We start from the raw sequence: 21,265 nt of genomic DNA, 5'->3' as shown, positions 1-21,265 counted from the left end.
AAAAATATTTCAATAACTAATAATTTATTTTAAATTAAAACTATTTTATAGAACATAAAAACATGACTTAAAATATGAAATTAAACAGTTCACGATTTATTTTTGCATCAAAAATAAATTTTTCAAATGTAGCTATCTTGAGTTTTTAACCAATAAAATTAATAGCATATTTTTTTCCTTTTGAAATAACGAATAAGTATACATAATAGATAAAAGATAATATGTAAGGAATATGTATGCTTTAGATAATCGTATTGAAAATTTTGGAAACATTGTTATCTGTGCAGGAGGCGTAGCCTGGGGTGGGCGTGGCACCGTGCGTGCCCTGTGAAAGGAGAGCTGCCTCGTATAAAAGTGCTTCATTACTTTGCGCAACAGCTCGCGAGAATATAATGAATGGCAATAAACGTGTTTCACATTTTCCTTTTCACTGCCACTCCACCCGTTTTTTTTTTCCAATTTTTTTACAAAAACATTTTTCATTTTGCTGCTAGACAACTTTTGTGACTGGTCAAAAGAAAGAGAGCCACGTCCGCTTTTCCTCCTTTCACTGCCGCTTAATGCAATGCTTTCAATAATTTCCACCAGCTGCTAATGCAGTGGGTGGTCTGCTTTTAACTAACTTCCTTTACATGCATGCCATAAACTGGTTTTCCACTCAATCTTGTTATTATTATTCTGGACCGGATGCTGACCAACTGCACTGCCAGAAATGGCATATAACTTTGCTTAAATTGAAGGCCATGCCAATTAGTTCAATTCACGCAGTGAATTTCCTGTAGCACACTTTACGGCGCCGGCTTAAGGTGGCTTTGTAGTTTTAAGCTCCTTTTCGCAATTTTCCGACGGATTAAACTGTGCAATTGCAATTGGGATTCATTAGTGCTTTTCTTTATTTGCCGAAAGACGACTCGGCACTTTTTTTTGGAAAGGTCAAACAGTCGCTAACCAAGCTCTTAGAAATTGGAAGTGCAAAAGAATTCTTTGACAAAAAAAATGCAATTTGGCAATCGTTTGAGGTTTGCAAGTTTGGGAACAAGCAAAATTGGTTTCAGTTTTTGCTTGAATTTATCTTTTGAAATGGCAAATTTATTAATGCCATCAGAATCGTTGGACTTTGGATGTCAAAGCGTTTTGAAGCAATCAAGAAATTTTAGCCTGTTTCAAGACTATAAAGTGTTTAACAGTTTGTTTGTCTCTTTTCATTTTTATACTTTCATTTACATATACTTAACAATATTTATTTCGAATGAAGGAAGATTTAGTTTAGTAATTAGTAATTATTTATTATTTTTAGATCTGCTTTCCGTAAAATAATAATACTTTTAATAAAGCATAAGCTTAAAAAAGTGATATTTAGAGTTTGAGCTCTTTTTAATGTGTTTTCTTTCTTATTTTAAACGGAGGCAACATTATTATTAGAGAATTTGCTTCCGTATAAATATACATATATTCTCACCGTATTCAGGTTGGTGATCTTGTCCAGCTCCACGGCCGTACTGCCGCGATGGTGGTGCAGGTGGTGCAGATGGTGCGTTGTCAACATGTTGCTCGCGTGGCGGTTGCTGCCGTTGGTGTTGCTCTTGCTGTTGTTGCTGCGGTGCCGGTTGTCGTTGCTGTTGCTGCCACATTCAATCGAACATGGCCTACGGGTCACAGAATCTCGGCTATTTGTCCTCGGAATGTGAATTGAGGGAAGCCATCAAGACAACCGCTGCTCCACTCGCAAATTGGCAAATGCAGATCGATGCACTTAGCTTCGCTTATTTCCAATCACATCACCTGGATTCCTGACCATCTGCGGAAGCGGAACAAATGACATAGAGTGAGATTGAGTGCGAAATCAAATTGCATATATGCAAAATCGGGCGACACCGGAACGCGTTGACACGCCATTCCGGAACTGGAAAATTGGGAAACTGTGGAAATGGTAGGTGGAGAATTCGGCTGTGGCATCGCCGATTTCCGGCACGTCACTTCACCATCGCCACAATCGATTCAGTCGGGTTTGCATCATTCAGTCACGCCATCGATTTTAGTTTGTGGCTCCTCCTTTTTTTTCTGCCCCAAAAGCAAAAAACAACAATCGCACCGGATGCGACAGTTGGCAACCGCTCCTGGCATTTTCGGCGTTAACACTTCATTTGGCTTTGAGTGGCGGAATTGGCTACTACGTGGCCACAAACTTGTTTCCACTTAACCCCTGCCCCCTGTCCCCTGCTCCCTTCCATTCACAAAAATAAACAAGCAGTCAACAGAGGTCGAGCATGAGTCAAGCGAAATGAAATTATATTCAACTCTTGGTGCAGCTGCAAAATGCAAGACAGCAACGAGGTTCGCGTAAAAAGAGGTACAAATTCGGATAAAGAAAAACTTAAACTTAGTATTTGTGTTTAACTTTTTTAATGAAAAATCTAGAGTGCTTGGAAATCGACCAAATCACACAAAAACTATCTTGTTCATAACTCTTATTCCTCTTGCTATTTTGTTTTTTCCCTCAGATATTTAAATTAAACTTAAACAGGTTTTTATTATTTGTCTTCTTTTATTTAAACCTTCTCACAATTTTGCAAATGTGAAACACTTTTTACCCTAGGTTCTTTTATTCAAAGACCTCTTGTAGTATCGTAATATATTATTTCATAAGCTATTTAGCAACCTCCGCGGCTCTTCTGACCTTTGCTAGGCAATCTTCTCCATAAAACGATGAAATTACATTAAAAGGAAAACAACTGAGCATAACTGAGCCAGCTGCATCAGCTGAAAAGTCTGAAAGCCAGCGCAGAAAAGCAATGCAAACAAATAACGTAGACTAAGACCCAAGGTAAATTGTTTGCAATGGCGAGGAGATGAGATACCGAGATGCGCAGAGATGAAGATGCCTGCCTGCAGTCCTTGTTGATTTCTGCCAGTCAAGTCGCTCGATTTACCAGCACAAACAGCATTGAATAGGCCTTAGGGCCAGAGTTTTGAATAAATTCCTGAGAATATCACTTGAATGGGCATGAAAAGGTTGGGGAAATTCAATAATTAAATTAATTTATATTAATTCGAAGATATTTCTTACGGCTCGATGCATTAAAAATATTTTATTTCTTCGAAAGCAAGATACGGATTAAAATTAATAGAATGGATGAAGGCTTTTAAGCAAGAAAACAATGTTTCTTTGAATATCTTTAAAGCAAAATGACTAAAGTTTAATCTTCTAATTAGGATTGTCTTTTGAAAAGGTAATTAAATTAAACACCGTTTATTAAACACAACTTTCAGGACGAACTACGATTCTATAATAACCATTTTAAAAAGAAATGAGTTTAAAATACATATTCATAAGCTATCTATTTTAATTGATTAATAGCTTTTTAAATTTCTCACCCTATTGTTCATGTTTTCACCATAAAACTGTGATCATTTTAAAAGGGAAATAAAATTAATTTCCTGTTGGAAATATACATTTTCACACCTTCCAGCTCACAAATGGGGCTTAAGCAACCTGTGGGGCAACCAAATGTGATTCCACATTTATGCCTGGCCCACCGTAAATGCAACTGATAAGAGGTGTGTGTTTGTTGGCTTAGAGTCACACTTTTCCCGGAAGGATCCGCATTGTTTGCCATCGAGCGTGGAAGGACGAGCTGCGTGCTCGGCATGGAAAAGCGCCTCATTAAGTCACGGCGCGTTGGAAAATATGCCGCGAAAGGATTAAGCGACGAAGCTGGCGACAAAATGGCGCGCTGTCTATTAAAAGGATTTCATCTCCTCGTCCTCGTCTTCTCCTTATTTAAATTTTCATTCCTGTTGCTGCCGTGCGCTTCGCCAGCTAAGTGTAATTAAAAACTTAAATGGAGAAAAGAAATTAAATGCGAATCTTTTTTTTGCATTTATGAAACATTAACGCAAATCTGATGCAGATGAGGCTCGGTTTAATTGTCTGTGTGTGACTTGTCCGATTTAAATCAATTTCGTATGCGCAATTTCTGAGCCTGCCACTGTGTCGTATACGCAATATCTAAGGATGTTACTGCGCGGGCGAAAATGAAGCAAGAATACAAGGCAGTTTCATTTGTATGTGGGAAATCCGTTACAACAGAATGCCATAATCAAGTGAAATAAAACCATTCTTAATGGCAGCCAGCCAGCGAATGTGAGTGCATGTTCTCGCTGGCTGGGAATTAGCCCCTCAGTCTCGACACTCCGCCAGACATGCCAGAAACTCATTAGCTTTATTACACAGACACATTCTCCGGATGAAAGTGAGGAGGCGGAACAGGCTGGAGCCACCACAGGCCCGAGCATTCCTATTAACTATTCATGCCAGCACACATTCCCAGCCACCCACACTTTCCCCAAAGACATTTGAATAATTTTGACATATGTGTGATTAATTCAAACATTTTTCGCAACTAAAGCTGTAATTTTTTATGTGAGTACGACACCAAATTAGCACTCCATAAACACGAACTGGATGAGTAGCGCATCATTCTTGTTAAGGATAAAAAATGTGATATACATGCTGAAACTTAGGCTGGGAATAATATATCAAGATATTTTTAGACCAGAAAGGTTGTCTACTTCTGGGAAAGTTTTTTAAATAAATAACAAAACAAATCTTTTTTTCTTATATTCAAAACATTTACTCGAACACACTTTGACATTTTATGTAAATACTTTGTGTGTCTGAACGTAGTATAAGAATTGAAAATTGAACCAATAAGTAGAAAACATATTTTGGATTACGTAATTTTTATAAAATTTAAGAATAGATTAAATGGGTTTTCATTTAAGAAAAATATTTCTATAAAAGTATGCAATGAAAGATCTACATATAAAGACGAAAATAATTCCTTTAAATACTTTAAATCTAATTCCAGACTAAAGATAAAATCTGTATAAATTCTATATAAAAGGCAAATAAATTCACCATAAAACTCAGTCACTTGCTTCTCGTGTGCCCGACGACAATTAACCTTTCTGAGGCAGCTAAGTTCTATTCAAGCGCCCACAATGACTGCCTGATTGGGGCTTGGGCGATTAAAGACCCTGACAAAGTGAAATTTATGGCACTCGGCCCACTTAAAGCTAAACGACGAGCGCTTTTTGCTCTCGCACTGTGCATAAGGCCACCGAGAAAAATATGAAACAGAAATCAGGCAGCGACAATGAGCGGACAGGACCAGAAAAGTGCACACAGCAAATAAAAGCGGCGATATAAAAGAGTCGCATGCCGGAAACGACAAACGACAGTCGGCAGGGGGGAAAGTGGAAAGTGGAAAGACTGGGAAAAGCGGAAAAGTGGGGAAAATGGGGCCGAGAGAGCCTAATGCCAATGCCAAACACCGGATGCGGATGTGTGACACATGGCCGAGGGGCGACCTCCCCCGCCGACTGGCAACATACGCACAATGTCATTGTCGCCCGCTTTAAGTAGGCGACTTTATTAAGCCGAGGACACCGAGGAGCACCTCCAAAGTGGGCAGAGCGCAGAAAAACCGAATGGCACACAATTTTAGAATGTCAAAAATGGGTACTGTGGCACTAGATATATAAAGTAGATTCATTGCAATACAGAATTGGGTGCAGAAAATGTATATAGAAATAAAAAGTGATTAATAGCTAATATCCAAGTTGACAGCACTATAGAACTACTAATCAACAAAATATCTAAATTTATGTTCTAAAATACAAAATTTTAGACTTAAGTAAATGTTTATCATCTCATAACTATGGATATTAAACGTTTAAGCCATTATTAACTTCTTCTACAGGTCTTTAATTCTATTTACACACTTAGAAAATTATGTTATTAGTATTTTTAATTTTTGAACAAATTATAATATATCAAGGTATTATTTTTGATCAGCCCTTGAACTTAAGTTTTATTTGATTTTTTTATGACAAACTAACTGAATGCATACTTTTATAGCTATGAATTCTTTTTTATATCATTACAACCTTAAATTAGAATTGCTTGCGTGGGAACTCATGTTATATGTAAATATAAGACTGCCATTAAATCAGTTTACAGAAGTGGCTTAAAATCCAGCTCAGCCTGAAACTCCCAGGGTGGCTGTAAATTTCGGCGTTTTGCTTGAGTGAAATTCCCACTGTGCATTGGCCGTGTGCGAAAAGAACAAGCGGCACAATAGGCCGGCAGAGCAGGACACCTGGGCACGTGTGGGTGGTTGTTGTTTTGACTGGCCTTGCCCCAACCCACCTGGCATAAAATTAAGCCACGGCGACGCTCTTGTCGCCTGGCCGCGTCTTGGGCTTAAGGCAAAGGTCGTTTATGGCACGGCCACAATTTGTTGCTATTTGATATTTATTTAGACGCCGCGCATGTGAAATGAAAAGCGCAGAGCCGAGCCACGACATAAATCAAAAGCACAAGACGGCGGAAAAAGCCGAAGGAAAAGCCGCAGCGGAAAAGGAAAGCGCTGCGGCAACAATGGTAAGCGTTCAGGTGCAGAGAGTGCGACTTAAACTGGTTATTTATGGCAGAGCCAAGGGCGAAGTGTTGAGTCTCAGCAGTGCAGCTGGGTTTCCCCAAATCAAAGTGAACGAAAAAGAAAGTTTAAGGCGGCATGCCACCCGATAGTTTGCGGAAATCGCAAGGTTTCCCTTTTTCAATTTTAATTGGTGAAGCTCTACAATATTTTCAATTAATTGCAATATTTTTCGTTAACATTTTCCTTGAAAAAAATGTAACATTAAGAACCCCTTTAAGGCATTGAAAAGTAGGCCATGACGCCTATAATTTCCAACTAGTTATAGACATTTTCTAACCGAGTGCATCTAGCATAATTGAGGAGAGCCAAGAAATAAATTGAAACATGGAGAGAAAGAACAAGGACCTCTGGTCCTATGGCCTAAATGGCGATGACAGCGATAAATCGTCCGGCAACGAGAGTCCCTTCTCAACCAGATCTTCGAGCAGCTCCAGCGAAACCAGCAGCGAAAGTTCCGTCGAGAAGGAGCCGTCCAGCGAACTGGAGAACATCTGCATTCCAGGCGGCACTTATGATGTCGGTAACTGCTACCCAATTAAGACAATTTAATCGAGCTGTTTTTACCCCCTTTCAGATTATTACCAAAGGCAACCTTCAACAGTTTGTGCAGAAAATCGACGTGAACTCATCGCTGGATGACCAAGGATGCGACATGATGGCCAAAATAGCCGATGCCTTCGTTAATGACGTCTCGATGCGCATTGTCAAGTTGGCCAAACACCGAAAGAGCCGTGTGAGCCTGCTGGACCTAGAGTTCGTCCTTAAACGGGAGTACAACATGGAGTTCCCCAACGAACATAATACAAATAAAAAATGACAAGTCTTTAAGATGGTGGGAGAATTAAAAGGTTAAAGAACTATGTATTTTTTTTTTATAACAAATGCTGCTAATTTTGTTTTTACTGACAACATTTGAATATAGTACTTGTACTCTTGCGTGATTAATTAATCCAACAAATACATATTATTAACGAACTCAAAATTAAGGGGATTTTAATGGAATATAAAATAAAATCAATGTAAAAACTGAATGAAGATAAATGTAAGTCTCATCAAAAACCCATTCAGGTTTAAAATAAAGAGGGGTATCCTGATGAAAAAGTGTAAACCGGATCATGATTAAGCAATTAATAAATTCAATAGCCGCTGTCGAGAGCCCGACACGCATTCAATAGCCCTACAAAACGGACATCATGGTTCGGCCTTTCCTTCTCGTGCTCTTGACACTCGCCTTTCAGCCGGGAATTACTCAACATAAAGTTAAAGTGCCATAAAAATGCCAGGACACATAATGCCACACTCACACAGTTGCTGGAAAAACACTCACATGCTCCCAGTTACACACATGAACAAGCACTGGGTTCCTTTTAAGGACCTTTGCTTTAAAAAAAATAAGAAAGCTAAGGCGGAAATTTCGAGAAGGATTTTTTTTCAGATTTTTTGCCTGGTGTCTAAAGAATAAAGAATACTTTTTCGCTGGCCATGGCCATGGGCACATTGTGGCAACGGAAAAAAGACATAATTCTGAAGCTTTTCACTCCGACTCTTAAACAAAGTTGTATTTATGTATTCAGAAGATGATGTGTATTTATTTAAATAATGACCAAGGGACTTTACACTATATCTGGTAGTGCTCTTTCCTTTGTTTTATGCAATTTATTATGTGTAGCTGAATTGAATAAATATGTTGGCAATCGGCAAAAGAAAAGCAATTGCGAAAAATATTTATTCTGTGTTTAAGGTGCCAATATGATAAAGAGCAGATAATATAACAGGACAAAGCTATTTTCATTTAATTTTAATTCGATAATCAATGGTCTATATAAACAAAATCTCATTGACTTCTATTTAAACAAGAACAAATGAAATTCATAAAAAAAAGGTTTAAATAAGGGTTTTAAACAGACTTTTGTTATTTTGTCTTCTGCAAACTATATAGTTAAGGCTAAATAATTAATTACCAATTGCAAATCGATTGGCAAATAAATAAATGTATAATTGAAAGCAGCTTTGTCATAACAGATTATCACAATGCTATTGATTTTCTGCTTATTCATGCTTAAATTATTTAATTATTATAAAATTAAAGAATTAATTGGGAATAAAAGATAAATATTAATATTTTGCAGAATATTTTAATAAAAGCACCGACTCTAAATTAAGATTTCAGGAGTGTCAGTTAAGTAATAAACTTCACAAAAATAGAATGACTGTTTGGGGAGGTCTAGTATTCTAATATTAATTCCTAGATTGGTTATCGCCCAAAATAGAAAATATTTCATTACATTTGGAGCCGCCCTCGAGGCAGCCGCAAACGTTCGCAATCATAATCCAGGAACGACACATTGGGGCGCATTTAAACTGATTTCATATTGGATCAGTGAGTGTTTTCATTTGTGTGGGTAAGTAACCGTGTGTGCGGATGTCTGTGTATGTGTGTGTGCATGTCACCAATACAACCGCAAGCCAGCAGTAAATTCGTTTGCCGTATGTCTTGGCACGCACGCAGGAATATTGAAGCCGTCGAGGACTTTGGGTAGACAAAATTATAATGAATTTGTCGTGCATACAGTCCCCCGATGCGTGACTCTCAGCCACGCCCACTCCATTTGAGGCCCGATTTGGCTTAGTTCCGAGGAGATAAGCAGTTAACTGACTTTGTCCCGACATCCCGACATGGCCGATGGACTGCCGACGGCTTGGAAATCGTGTCCATGAAACAGATACGAATTCTCGATGGTGTTACGGATGGTGTTGTTGGTAGATAAATTGAATTAAAGTGAAATCAGTCGCCGCTGGCCGTAATAAATTAGTGAAAATGTAGCTAGGCGTCAGAATAAAATATGAGGCATGGACAAAAGTGAGGGAGCCAAATTGAGTTATCAGAATAAATCAAAGGCAGTATTTGTAACCCCATAATGATTAGGCTTGCCGCCTGACCGAACTTGTAAATTAATTTGGATTAAGCTCTTTAATGGGTAAATAAATGCAACGGCAGCCTTTGCAGCTTAAAAGTTTACAGCACACAAATTCTTTTTTAATTAATTTCAAGTGTTGAACGACCTTTTCTGCATGTCAAACGCGAGGAAAAGGAAACTTCCACTTTGAGCGAGTCATTTTCAAAGAAATTCACAAGTTATTCATGGCAACTTTGGGCGGGGGGAAAAACTTGAGCTGAGTGATATGTTACCAAAGAGTTGTCGCTAAGCCTGGCCAAAAAATATTCCTCTCTGGTTTCTGGCCAAGGTCAAGGGGTTGCTGCAATGCGAACCTTTAACCGAGATGAGTTTTTGGCACAGGACCAGAAAAAAAGAGAGCAATCAAAGCCAGTTGATTACCATTTGTGGAGTTGCCCAACTCACTTGCCGATGAATCAAGTTAATGAACTAAGTGAATTGGAAAAGTTTTCAACTTTTCGACTTCGGCCTTAGGATACGAGTATTTGACGTTATCCTTGATGGTTTGACTTTTGAAAAAAAAACACTTGGGCTGAATTCAAAAATGAATTCGGTACAGCCTAAGTGACTTTAATGTGTATTTAACTTGAATTACATGGTAATTATTATCTTTATCATAATATGGTGGAGTTGGGATCAAAGTTTGCTAAGAACTTTTCAAGTGCTCTCTTTTAAGTTAATTAAAATATAGTTTTAATAAGAGAAATGTTAATCAGTCTCATGAAGTTGACTTTATTTAAATACTTAACGATGTGTTATTAAATTTTTGTATCCATTGGTAATAAATAAAAACGTAATCTTCAGAAAGAGCGTACTATTACCAGGATTTCTTTACCAACTTCCTTTAATCCCGGTGGTGTCATTTACGACTTAAGCACCCGCTTTTGATATCAACCATAAAAAAGGCGCTTATGCTAACATGTTTAAGCGCTTTTCATAAGTTTGTCACGTCCAATTTCCGCAGCGACACCTTCGAAAGATTCGTTGAGGAGTATTTAGTTTAATGCATTGCCATAAATTTAATGCAAGCCCAAATTACACTTTAAATCGAAATCCAGCGCATTTAGACCAGCTCAATGATGGCCAATACCAGACATTTTTGAAATGGTGCTTAAATCTGTTTTTATGACCTCAATGGCAAGCTGAGGGCTGGAAAAATCCCCCTTTGGTCGTAAATAAATGTTTTGCCAATTTATTTATGCGAGTTCAGGGCATCAAACCCAAGACTAACATGAATAAAATTATGACAAATACATATTTGATTGCGGCCAAATGTGATTTGAAAATGTATTAAAACTAATTGCACTGCAATGTGCAATTGTGGCAAATTGTCATCTGTCACGGAAATTGAAGTGTTTGCGTAGCAAATCAGGGACATTGGCAAAGCGAATGCGGCTCCTTGGCAGTAACCCCATTACCACTAAGTGCCATTGCAGGCGGGCCAAGAAAAATTACCTGTTTGAGGAAGGGGGAAGGGAGAAGGGGGAAGGGGGAGGGGGGAGCGGACCAGGTGCGCACTGTGGAGTGTTTACCGGCGTTTACTGAGGCTTCTTCTGATTTATTCTAAGGCTGCAATCAATCTTACGAAGCCATCGAGCGGCCTTTTGAAAACAAACATTGCTGATTTACAATAAGCAAATACAAATAAAACAAAACATAAATCAAAACAGACTTTAAATAAAACGCTATGCTTTTGCTTTGATTATCAAACTGAAATAAAAGAGAGGAACTTGTGTTTGAATTAAAATTAGATTAAATGATTATGGCAAATGATTAATTTAAAAATGCCTATGCTGCTCTTAGGAATTAGTTGTTATTAAATAATTTATTAAGCACATTATTCTTTTATGTACAAATAATGTTCGGTATTCTACATAAATTGCAAATAGCTACAGAATTTATATTCCTGGCAGAAAACAAATTAATAAATCAAAAATATATATTTATATATTTTTCTTAAATTTTTTAAAAATATATTAGTTCTTACAAATGGAAATGGCGATGTTCGTTTGCTTATGCCTTTTAAGGGCGTCTTGAAATACTTCAAGACATTTTATATATATTTCAATATATATATATATACTTCAATTTTCATACAGTTTAATGGGAACGAAGGCATATCTCATAATCGAAATTTTAAATCTATATATAAAAAAAGGGTTACTGACTTTCATTTTAAGTTAATCCTTTACCGTTTTTACCCACTCTTTCAGCGAATATAGCCCATGGTACTTCACGGCTTGTGTTTGCATTTGCATTTCATTAAAACACAGGCAGGTAAACAAGTTGCCGCCCATGGCACTCACTCACTCAGCTCGGCTCAACCTCAACCTCTGAACGAGCGTACTCGCGACTACGGCGGATGATGATGGCGGTGATGATGACGCTATGAGGTTGACTATAACGATGACGATGACGAGGACTACGAACACTGGTACCACGCTGTTGTTTCAGCTTTCAGCTACTGGCATTGAGGACCGAATGACAGTGGGGCTACTGCCCTCAAAGAGCAAACGGGGGGCGTGGCAAGTGCACTGCAATTGCAGCCGAGTGGATTTCAAGGCGCCCACTGATTGCACGCGGAACGTGACACGCCCACGGGCATTACAATAAGTATACGCCCGGTGTGTTTCAATTAGTTTGCGTTACGGCCGAATAAACACGTTAAAAGTGCGTGTAAACAAACAGGGAGAGCATGAAAATACCAAAAGATAATGACGCCATGTCCGAGGGCAAACAATAAAAGCGTCGGCCAAATTAGGCTGCCATATCAGACATACCTGACCACCTTATTCGGCGGGCAAACAAACAAACAAACTGTCACTTGTCACTGACGACCCACCGTTTTCCTTTTCCCTCGGGAAAGAAGGGGAAACGGGCATCTGGTCAGATAATTTTCTTTGTTTTCCGGCAAATGTTTTCATTTTTTATCCGCCATTTTTTCGCCTATTTTATCACGTTTTTTTTCTTCTTTTATATTTTGTTTCCCCCTGTTTACTTTTCACGCACGTTCACGGGCTCGGGAACTCAGCAGACAGGTAGCAATATGCAAATCAAACAGAAGGGAAATGGCGTTGACAAACGCCGCACAAAAAATATGAGAGCAGGAAGAGAAAAGTCAAATCCATCGGCATGGAATTCACGTGCATCCCAAGTGCCCCAGGGAAATTCGAGCAGCACAAGAAAGAACTTCCCTAATGCAATCCGTCCTGAATTCCGGCTTATGACAGCTCGAATGTCGAACTACGTGTCGCCTCGTTTCGCTCCTGGTGAAATTTAAATACGTCACTGGCCTGATCCGATTTGAATTTATTTAATTTGCATTTATTTAGGTGTTTCGAGCTTTTCTTCGAATTATTTTAAGGCCCTGCCTTAATATTTATATTCTATTTCGTATTGTTATTTCATTTCATCCATCTGATTGGGTTAAATGAAATAACACAATTGTATGTTTTGAAAAATGTAGAAATTGTTTTTTCAGCAATGACGAGGATTAGTGTTTAATATAACAATAAAAAGAAGTTAGCTTAAAAATCCAGCAGTATGAGTCCCTTTATATTCATTAAATTTATTAAACGCTTATTCAAGAGGTAAATTAGTTGTTTAATTGTATAATTACACATTTTTTGCCCAGAAACTTGAGACACATCTTAAAAAAAGAAATAATCAACTTAAATAATACTGATGAGTACAGCAACTTAAGCACTATTACGATTTTCAGACTCCAATTGTTTGAGGAACTAAAAATGAAATTATAACCACTGTTAAACAAATTAATAAAGTCAATTTTTTATTAAATGCAGAACCTAATTGTTAATAAATCACTACAGTTTCTAAAATATTTTAGAATTTTCAAAATGTATGTACAGTAAATATACATTTCTTAAAAATAAGTTTTTATTGTTCACCTTTTAATTAATTAGGCTTACATTGAAGTTCCTTCCCAGTTGGATTATGGCTATTCACATACTGATTGATCGACACCGACTGCCCAGTTTAGTTATTAACACATTATCTGCTACTCAGCTCACGCACGACAGCCGCAACAGGGACCACTGACTATTATTGAGTCAATACAAGCAAAAGGACTGGCCGTATCGCGTATACGCCATGTGCCTCGAATCGAAAACCGAACGCAACTCGCTTGACATGCGCGCGCTTTTTGGGCCGCGTGCTCTCGCCTCGACGTCTGTTTTTGGACTAAAAGCCAGAATACTTGTCAGAGGCTGATGCTGTTGGCACACTTAAACGTTAACATACGCTTGGCAGCAACAGCTGCTCTGTTAACTGGTCTGAGCGCTCTCCTGGCCATTCATTCATAATTGTTTTGAGTGGAATTGTGTGTTGGCCTGATGTTTATTTCTGCCTTGCGGGAATACAGAGCAAAAATGTTTTGATAGGTCTTTTAGATTAGAAAAACTTAGCAAAGATTTCTTGCTAAAAAATGGTAAATTACCAAATTACCAAATTATATATATTCTTATTATTTATTGTTTTATGGCCTGCGACTTATGGTTCTTAAAGTTCACTGCAACTTGTGTTATCTTTTGCTTAACATTTTAAGATATCCTTATAACCAACTCAAAACTTATTAGATTGCCAAAATATAAAAGTGTAATACTTTCTTTTCAGATTATAAAAATTTGATATAGGAGTGAACGTTCAATCTTAAATAAATAATAAATTGGCATAATATGTGCAGAACTTCTTTTATTATTAAATGCATAAATATTTTGGTAATCAAAACAAGCAAAGGAAAGCAATTCGCTTTCAAATTGGCTAGGATTCGGATAAGTTATGATCATAAAAGCATTGGATTAGAAATTGGAAAGCAAGGAATGGTATGCATATCTGGGGATGGTAATGTAACTGATATTGTTATGTATTTTTTTCCGTGCTAGATTGTTTTGTTGGCCGGACGAAAAATCAATTTGGCTAAGCCGAATGCGACGCTGGGGAGCAACTGAGTTAGCGTCATTCCCGCCACGTGCCTCGCAAATGTTAATGAGCCTGCGTGCCATAGCCTTTATTTTTATTATGCCCCACTACGATTTCTATGAATACATGGCCGTACGCACTTATATATGCAAAAAAAGGGAAATGTTGACCTTTCCCGCGCTGTCAATGCTGGCCAGAAAAGCATAACAAACAAATGCGCGTGAAATGTCAAAATCACTGTCAGCCAGGCCAGAAGGAAAAGAGTGGAAAATGGGAAAAAATGGGAAAAGGAAGTGGAAACTGCGAAAGAAAGATGACGACGCATAAGCAAAAACAAGCAAAATGCTAAGGGCGAGGCAATCAAGAAAAATTTCCCCAGCAAATGGCATGGCAAATACAAACACCAGCAACAACCACAGTAGACTCAAGTGGTTGCATGTGGGTATTGTGGGGCAGGAACACGAGTTGATGATGAGGTAGCCCATAAACACACACATGCTAGCCAGGAGCAGCCTTAACAAGGCTCAAGTGAATTATAAAAAATAAATGCTCCAGTGAATTGAACTCTTTGAAACCCGATATTTGGCAGTTGTCATCACTAATTCAAAGCGGATATATTGTCTTTATTTTCAAGAATATATTTTTTTATTTCTTAATTTTAATACCCTTGCTTTTCATTTGCCTTTTTATATAATCTTTCTAAAATATGCGTATTTTAAATTACTTTGCAGATTTAATGTATACTTTAGTCAGATTCTTACTAAATTTGTACTATGTGTAATTAAATCTTACTTAAATAACTATATAAATTCAATTTTTATTTATAATTATACTATTTACTACTATTCAAATACTATTTAATTTCTTGGCTAAATTTCATTTTATACCAGAGTATAATTCTAGAAGAGAATGAAACTGTGTGATTGCTCTTTAAAAGTGAATAAAAAAGTTATTGATAGTAAAAGCACGCACTGCTTAAACTAGGAGTGTTCTTTGGCTGAAGTGCAGTAGAAAAGTGGCTGTATTTGTTATTCCGCAGCTCCCGCAGTTCTTGGCCAACTGCTTGTGGACTAGAACAGAATGTTCAACATGGTTTTTTCCATTTTTTTGTTGGTAACAATAGCCGGGGGGCAAGTTAAAAGCGCTGGTAGCTTGTGTGTGGTTTTGTTCGGCCTTCGTTTCATCGTGTGGCCAACAGTCTGGGAGCTGACAATTTCAAGCAGAACCCCAGAATGCTAGATACCGAATGCTTATAGCAACAAACTCAGAATTAGCCGCAAGTGGAGCCTCCTGCTGTGGCACATGTGGGAAAAGAAATTGCTCCGACTTGGAATGCAACTTTCTGTAGCCACAATATGTCAATTTGTCGCCACAGCGTCACTTAAAAAGTAAACTTACTAGTAGTAAAATAATGTACAACCTTTGCGGTCTTGCTGCTCCGCTGCCTGACTTTTATTTCCTCATTAAGAGCAACTTTTTAATTAGTTAAAGTTTATCGGAAAATTTGCATGAGCAAACTTTTGCTGGTGCAACGCTGCGTATACTTTACATTTTCCGTCTATCTGAATTGCATTGTGTGCAGAAATATCAATGGCATTTTCGTTCAAATGAAAAACAAAGACGTCGAGTCCTTACTCGCATGACATAAAACGAATGATATAAAACGAAGGCTTAGCAGACGGCTCAAAGGCTGCTGCTAGCAAATTATTTTTGCCACTGGAGTGCATCATTAAAAGGGGATCAATTTACGCAACAGCGCATAACAATGCAGCAGTCGAAATCTTCCAGTTTCCATCTGAAAGTCAAAGTTAGCCTTGGCTTTGGCCGTAAGTCCCAATTAATTGCATGCAATTCGGCAACTTAAAGCCCCCGGTCTTGAAGTGTTTTGCATTTAGAGGGTTTGCCGGCTTTGGGGGGATATTCCTACATTTATGTGCCACTGCTAGATCCGAAAATGTAAATGCGATGCAAGCGACAAACACACGCTCCACTGCGCTCCCTTCTTTCCACTTTCGGGGGTTTTATTTTATTTTTTTGGTCCAGAACACTAATGAGCATTTAAGCTTGCGGCTTGGGTTTGTCGCGTTTTTTTTTTCTGCTTTTCCTACTGCTGTTGCATTTGCATAAATTGAAATTTTAAAATGGCCCGGGTAGAAAATAAATTTCGCTTTTAATTTAATTGATTTGCATTCTAAATGAATTTCGAACAAAAGATACGTTAATTTTTGGTGTTATACGCTTTTCATGTAGTTTTTATCTGACAGCCAATTCCATTTTTGACCAAAGTCGGACAAACAAATCCCCCAGTGTTTTCCTTTTGATTTTTTGATTAGTTTTTCATTGATTTATGGGCCATGTTTTATTGAATTCGGACCTCCCATGTCCCTGGCCTCAAATTGCACACTTTAATCTGGCCAAATGTTTGCGCTCCCTTCGTTGCCAATTTTCGTTTTTGTTTTCCTTCCCCTATTTTGCTGCCTGTTTGTTTGTATCTCATTCTGGGCCATTTAATGCGTATACGCAATATCTGTAGGAATTTCTTGCTCTCCGCAAACGGAAGCGCTAAACCAAACATAAAAACAAACAGCACTCTTAATCGTGTATAAATGTTTATGCTCGTATGTCGGCATAGTTTTATGTCTCAATTGAAGCGTTTGCCGGGCAAATAAAAATAATCAGCAAGTCAATATCCCGATGGGCAGCGGAAGAAACGCTTAAATCTTCTGCCTGTCTATTTTCGTGCACTTCATTATCGAGTTTATTTTACTTTTTTCTTCGCCCGGCCTGATGATGATGAAGTGGTTTGGTTTGCGGAATTAATTCCATGAATGATCCATGATTGCTTAATAATGGAAAAGCGCTTAGTAAATTGTGCATCACACATGGTAACCGTTTGGTAGAAATTGATGGCGACACGTGCGGAAATCGAATTATACAGACATAATTCACTCGATTATTTCTGTCTCTCAATTAATTACTAACTTGCTAAAGGGTCAAATGCGTCTGTATCTATTGAATTCCAACAAGACCATTTTAAAACTTTTTTCAACAAAATGTTTGTAATGATTTTGTGGGCTTACCTTAGTTATTTATTAGTGCATTTATGTGCTATAAATATGTTTGTCGTTTTTAATGGTCCATTTCTCAGCTCAATAAATCAATGTGTATCTTAGATGCTATTTCATTTTATTTTTTATTTATTTCCTATAAAGTTGTTTTTCATTGATCAACAAAACGTTTAGTTTAGAATTGGGTTTGCATTTTTTAAACGAAAACTAATTTGTTAATGGTCAGGACTGATAAATGAACATTAATGTTTTTAAATGTTATGTTTTTTCTTTGATAATAAACAGTCATTTTAAGCAAACAGTATTTGTAAGTCATCTTATTTACAATAATATCCTCTTTGGTACTGAAGTTATAATTAGTATGTTTATTATTATTATTATGTCCTAAGTACTAAGATTCTGGCTGTAAATACAATTGAAATAAAAACGCATTTTAACAATTCTCTTGATTAAGAAATTGCTAATATTTATTGTGTTAATATTTCTCAATAGGTGGGATAGTCTTGCTTTAAAAACAGCTGCATCCAAAAATAAATGGGTGTCTAAAATAATGGAAACATGGCAATGATCCAACATTTTTAGTTATTCATTTAGACTTACTCTTTAAAAATGTATGAATTTGTTGTGAATCTTGTAAACATCAATGCGAAATCAGGTTTTGTAGATACTACGTTTTCGTACAGTTTGGGCAGCGTGAAGATTCACTCGTCTGCCAGATAGGCATACCTGCAAATGGAGCATTCGATGTCGTCGGCCATTTGGTCCATCTGCACGTTTAGAAGGTGCACCGTTTCGACCAAGTCGCCGATTTCATAGAACACAATTTCCTTGACAATCAGAGATTCCATAAGATCCAGGCATCCGTTGTTCAGATCGTATCGCAACTGCTCGAGCAATTGGTTGTACTCCTGGTACTGGGCATGGTCGTGTGCGAAGTTATTTATCTCCTCCCGCAGGTGCACCACCAAGGTCATTCGCTGGCTAATCTCCAATAGATTCCTGATCTGGGCCAACAGCAGCAGGGTATCGGCGTAGTCTTGGTCATAGTCATCCATCTCAAACGGCTCCAATGGATTTTCGTTGGGCCCAGATTTCTCCATTTTGCGGAATTGGATCTTTAATTTGTTCCTTTTATTCACAGAGTGACAGGCTTTTTTCTTGCAAATGTCACCGATAGTGTTGCCACACAACAGAAGTTCTCGATTTCCGATTTTGTAGCAGATTAGTTCAAATAAAAAACCATTATACCCAAATCACACAGAGCAGACCCCAGTGGAGCGGTTCCGATTTTTGAACGATGTTAAACGGTAAAAGGAAACAGGTAACAGGATATACCCTTGCAGAATATTCTGTAAATTATATTGGTTGGCCAAAAATAAAACCCATAGAAAATCCCAACTTCCTTATATTGCGACTATAGGATATAGTCGGCCCATCCCGGCCGTTCCGACTTAAATGTCTATCCGTCTATCTGTTTCTACGTCTCTCAGTTTTAAAGATATCGAATTGAAACTTTGCACACACCCTTCGTTCCTTTGCACGCAGTATAAAAGTCACCGAATTTTTTAAATATATTTCCACTACTTATTTAAATAATAATAAGTATTAAGGAAATTCGATAAATAGTATTTTTTTATTGTTACCAGATGATACCTTTTTCTTCTATTAGAACGCTTTTAATCGATTGAACAGTAGTGTTCAAAGATTATGCAATTCATTAGCACAGAGATGTAGTTTCTATCCCAACTGTTAGGTGGCAATCCAGATCCTCCAATCTAGTAGCTTTGCCTATTTGAATTTTCCTGGATGACAGTTGTCGCCATTTGCCCTCTTCCTATTTTTATTTGGCAGCAGTCACCCGACCTGTAAGCAACTCAGCAGCAGCTCCAGAAAATCAAAAAACGAGATGCCCAAAGAGAAAGGGAGCCACTCCAGCTCCACCAGCGATGACTCCCTTGATAATCCCGACGCCGAGGGCAGTCAAGTGGCCAACGGCAAGCCCACCGTCAGATTGCGCCAGCCCGTCCATCTCCACATCAAGGGACTCACAAGCCAGGTGACCAAGGAGGACATCGCCGAGATCTTCGGCAACTTTGGCGCCCTCACCGTCGTCGACCGCTTCCAGGGGCACCTGGGGAATGGCTACGCCTGTGTGAAGTACGCCCGTCCCGAGGACTGCGCCTGCGCCATCGAGCTGATGGACGGCGGCCTGATCGACGGCAACCGGATCACGGTGTCCACCTTCCAGTAGAGCATGCTGAAGGCTCCGCGGCGGTGAATCGCCGCCAGCGCTACCTATCGCGCTTCCTGTCCCGCTCCTGTTCGCTGAACTTCTCCCGCTCCCGCTAGGCAGGTCGCACTGTGGTCGAAGACACACTGTAGGAAGAGCCAGATAGTCCCAGATGTGCAGGAATCTTTAAAATCTATTTTTTCATACAAATAAAGATTCCGTGCAACGAAATGTGGTTGGGGATTGGTTTTTTGGGGCCTTAAAGCAGCTAGGGGATATAGTCGGCTGATCCTTATGAAATTTGGGAGGTTGGATTGATTGGCCAAAAATAAAACCCCTAGAAAATCCCAACTTCCTAACTTTAAAAACACAAAAGTTATGGCTTTTCCGATCGTTCAGTTATATGGCAGCTATATGATATAGTGGCCCGATCCAGCTCGTTCCGACTTATATACTACCTGCAATAGAAAGACAACTTTTGGGAAAGTTTCAAGCAGATAGCTTTAAAACTGAGGGACTAGTTTGCGTAGAAACGGACAGACGGACATGGCTAGATCGACTCTCCTGGTGATGCTGATCAAGAATATATATACTTTATAGGGTAGGAAATGTCTCCTTCACTGCGTTGCAAACTTTTGACAGAAATTATAATACACTCTTCAAGAGTATAACAAAACAACTTCATGGTGAATTAAAAGTATATTTTAAACTGAGTTCCATATACTTTCCCAGTTTAAAAACTACATTATTATAAAAACAAGAAAGGAAAGCTAACTTCGGGCGGAGCCGAAGTTGATATACCCTTGCAGAATTCTCTATAATAATATTCTCCAAAATTATTCCTATGATGCATTCTTAATACTCATAAAAAATCCAAACTTCCTAACTTTAAAAACACCAAAGTTATGGCATTTCCAATCGGTCAGTTATATGGCAGCTATAGGATATAGTCGGCCGATCCTTATGAAATTTGGTAGGTCGGATTGATTGGCCAAATATAAAACCAGTAGAAAATCTTAACTTTCTAACTTTACAAACACCAAAGTTATGGCATTTCCGATCAATCAGTTATATGGCAGCTATAGGATATAGTCGGCCGATCCTTATGAAATTTGGTACGTCGGATTGATTGGCCAAATATAATACCCATAGAGAGTCCCAACTTCCTAACTTAACAAACAGCAGAGTTATGGCATTTCCGATCAATCAGTTATATGGCAGCTATAGGATATAGTCGGCCGATCCCGGCCGTTCCGACTTATATACTGCGTGCAAAGGAAAGAAGGGTGTGTGCAAAGTTTCAATTCGATAGCTTTAAAACTGAGAGACTAGTTTGCGTAGAAACAGACAGACGGACAGACAGACGGACAGACGGACATGGCTATATCAACTCAGGAGGTGATACTGATCAAGAATATATATACTTTATAGGGTCGGAGATGCCTCCTTCACTGCGTTGCACACTTTTGACCAAAATTATAATACCCTCTGCAAGGGTATAATAATATTTAGTCAGCAACTAGTCGGCGATGGCTGCGGTTGCAGACTTGCACATCCACGACATCG

At 38.4% G+C, this 21,265-nt stretch overlaps 4 protein-coding genes across 6 annotated transcripts in view; 2 read left to right on the top strand and 2 right to left on the bottom strand.

The window, feature by feature from the left end:
- LOC108047461 overlaps nt 1-13,641 on the bottom strand; it is a 34,120-nt gene extending 20,479 nt beyond the window's left edge. The window contains exons 1-2 of one of the 3 annotated variants that reach the window (XM_044459677.1): nt 13,372-13,641; nt 1,460-1,798 (exon numbers count right to left, since the gene is read on the bottom strand). In XM_044459677.1, coding sequence (XP_044315612.1) covers nt 1,460-1,546 — 87 coding nt within the window. In that variant the 5' untranslated portion in view covers nt 1,547-1,798; nt 13,372-13,641. Of the gene's footprint in view, nt 1-1,459; nt 1,799-13,371 lie in introns of those variants that run through there. The other 2 variants (XM_044459676.1, XM_044459678.1) reach the window with 2 other exon arrangements.
- Nucleotides 6,780-7,323, top strand: LOC108040943 (transcription initiation factor TFIID subunit 12). Its single transcript, XM_017118639.2, has 2 exons — nt 6,780-7,022; nt 7,081-7,323. The coding sequence occupies exons 1-2, from the start codon at nt 6,831-6,833 to the stop codon at nt 7,321-7,323; spliced, it is 435 nt and encodes a 144-aa protein (XP_016974128.2). The 5' UTR covers nt 6,780-6,830.
- A 4,072-nt stretch (nt 13,642-17,713) lies between the features above and the next one.
- Nucleotides 17,714-18,620, bottom strand: LOC108040955. Its single transcript, XM_017118672.2, has 2 exons — nt 18,070-18,620; nt 17,714-18,011 (listed from the first exon to the last, which is right to left on the bottom strand). The coding sequence occupies exon 1, from the start codon at nt 18,567-18,569 to the stop codon at nt 18,171-18,173; it is 399 nt and encodes a 132-aa protein (XP_016974161.1). The 5' UTR covers nt 18,570-18,620; the 3' UTR covers nt 17,714-18,011; nt 18,070-18,170.
- Nucleotides 18,621-19,375: 755 nt separating this feature from the next.
- LOC108040942 (RNA-binding protein with serine-rich domain 1-B-like) lies at nt 19,376-19,720 on the top strand. The gene has a single exon (XM_017118637.1). The coding sequence runs from the start codon at nt 19,376-19,378 to the stop codon at nt 19,718-19,720; it is 345 nt and encodes a 114-aa protein (XP_016974126.1).
- The last annotated feature ends 1,545 nt before the right edge of the window (nt 19,721-21,265 follow it).

Source organism: Drosophila rhopaloa, unplaced genomic scaffold (assembly GCF_018152115.1).
Source record: "Drosophila rhopaloa isolate 14029-0021.01 unplaced genomic scaffold, ASM1815211v1 contig_2, whole genome shotgun sequence".
NCBI classification, from domain to species: domain Eukaryota; kingdom Metazoa; phylum Arthropoda; class Insecta; order Diptera; family Drosophilidae; genus Drosophila; species Drosophila rhopaloa.
This window is presented reverse-complemented; position numbering and strand designations above follow the sequence as displayed.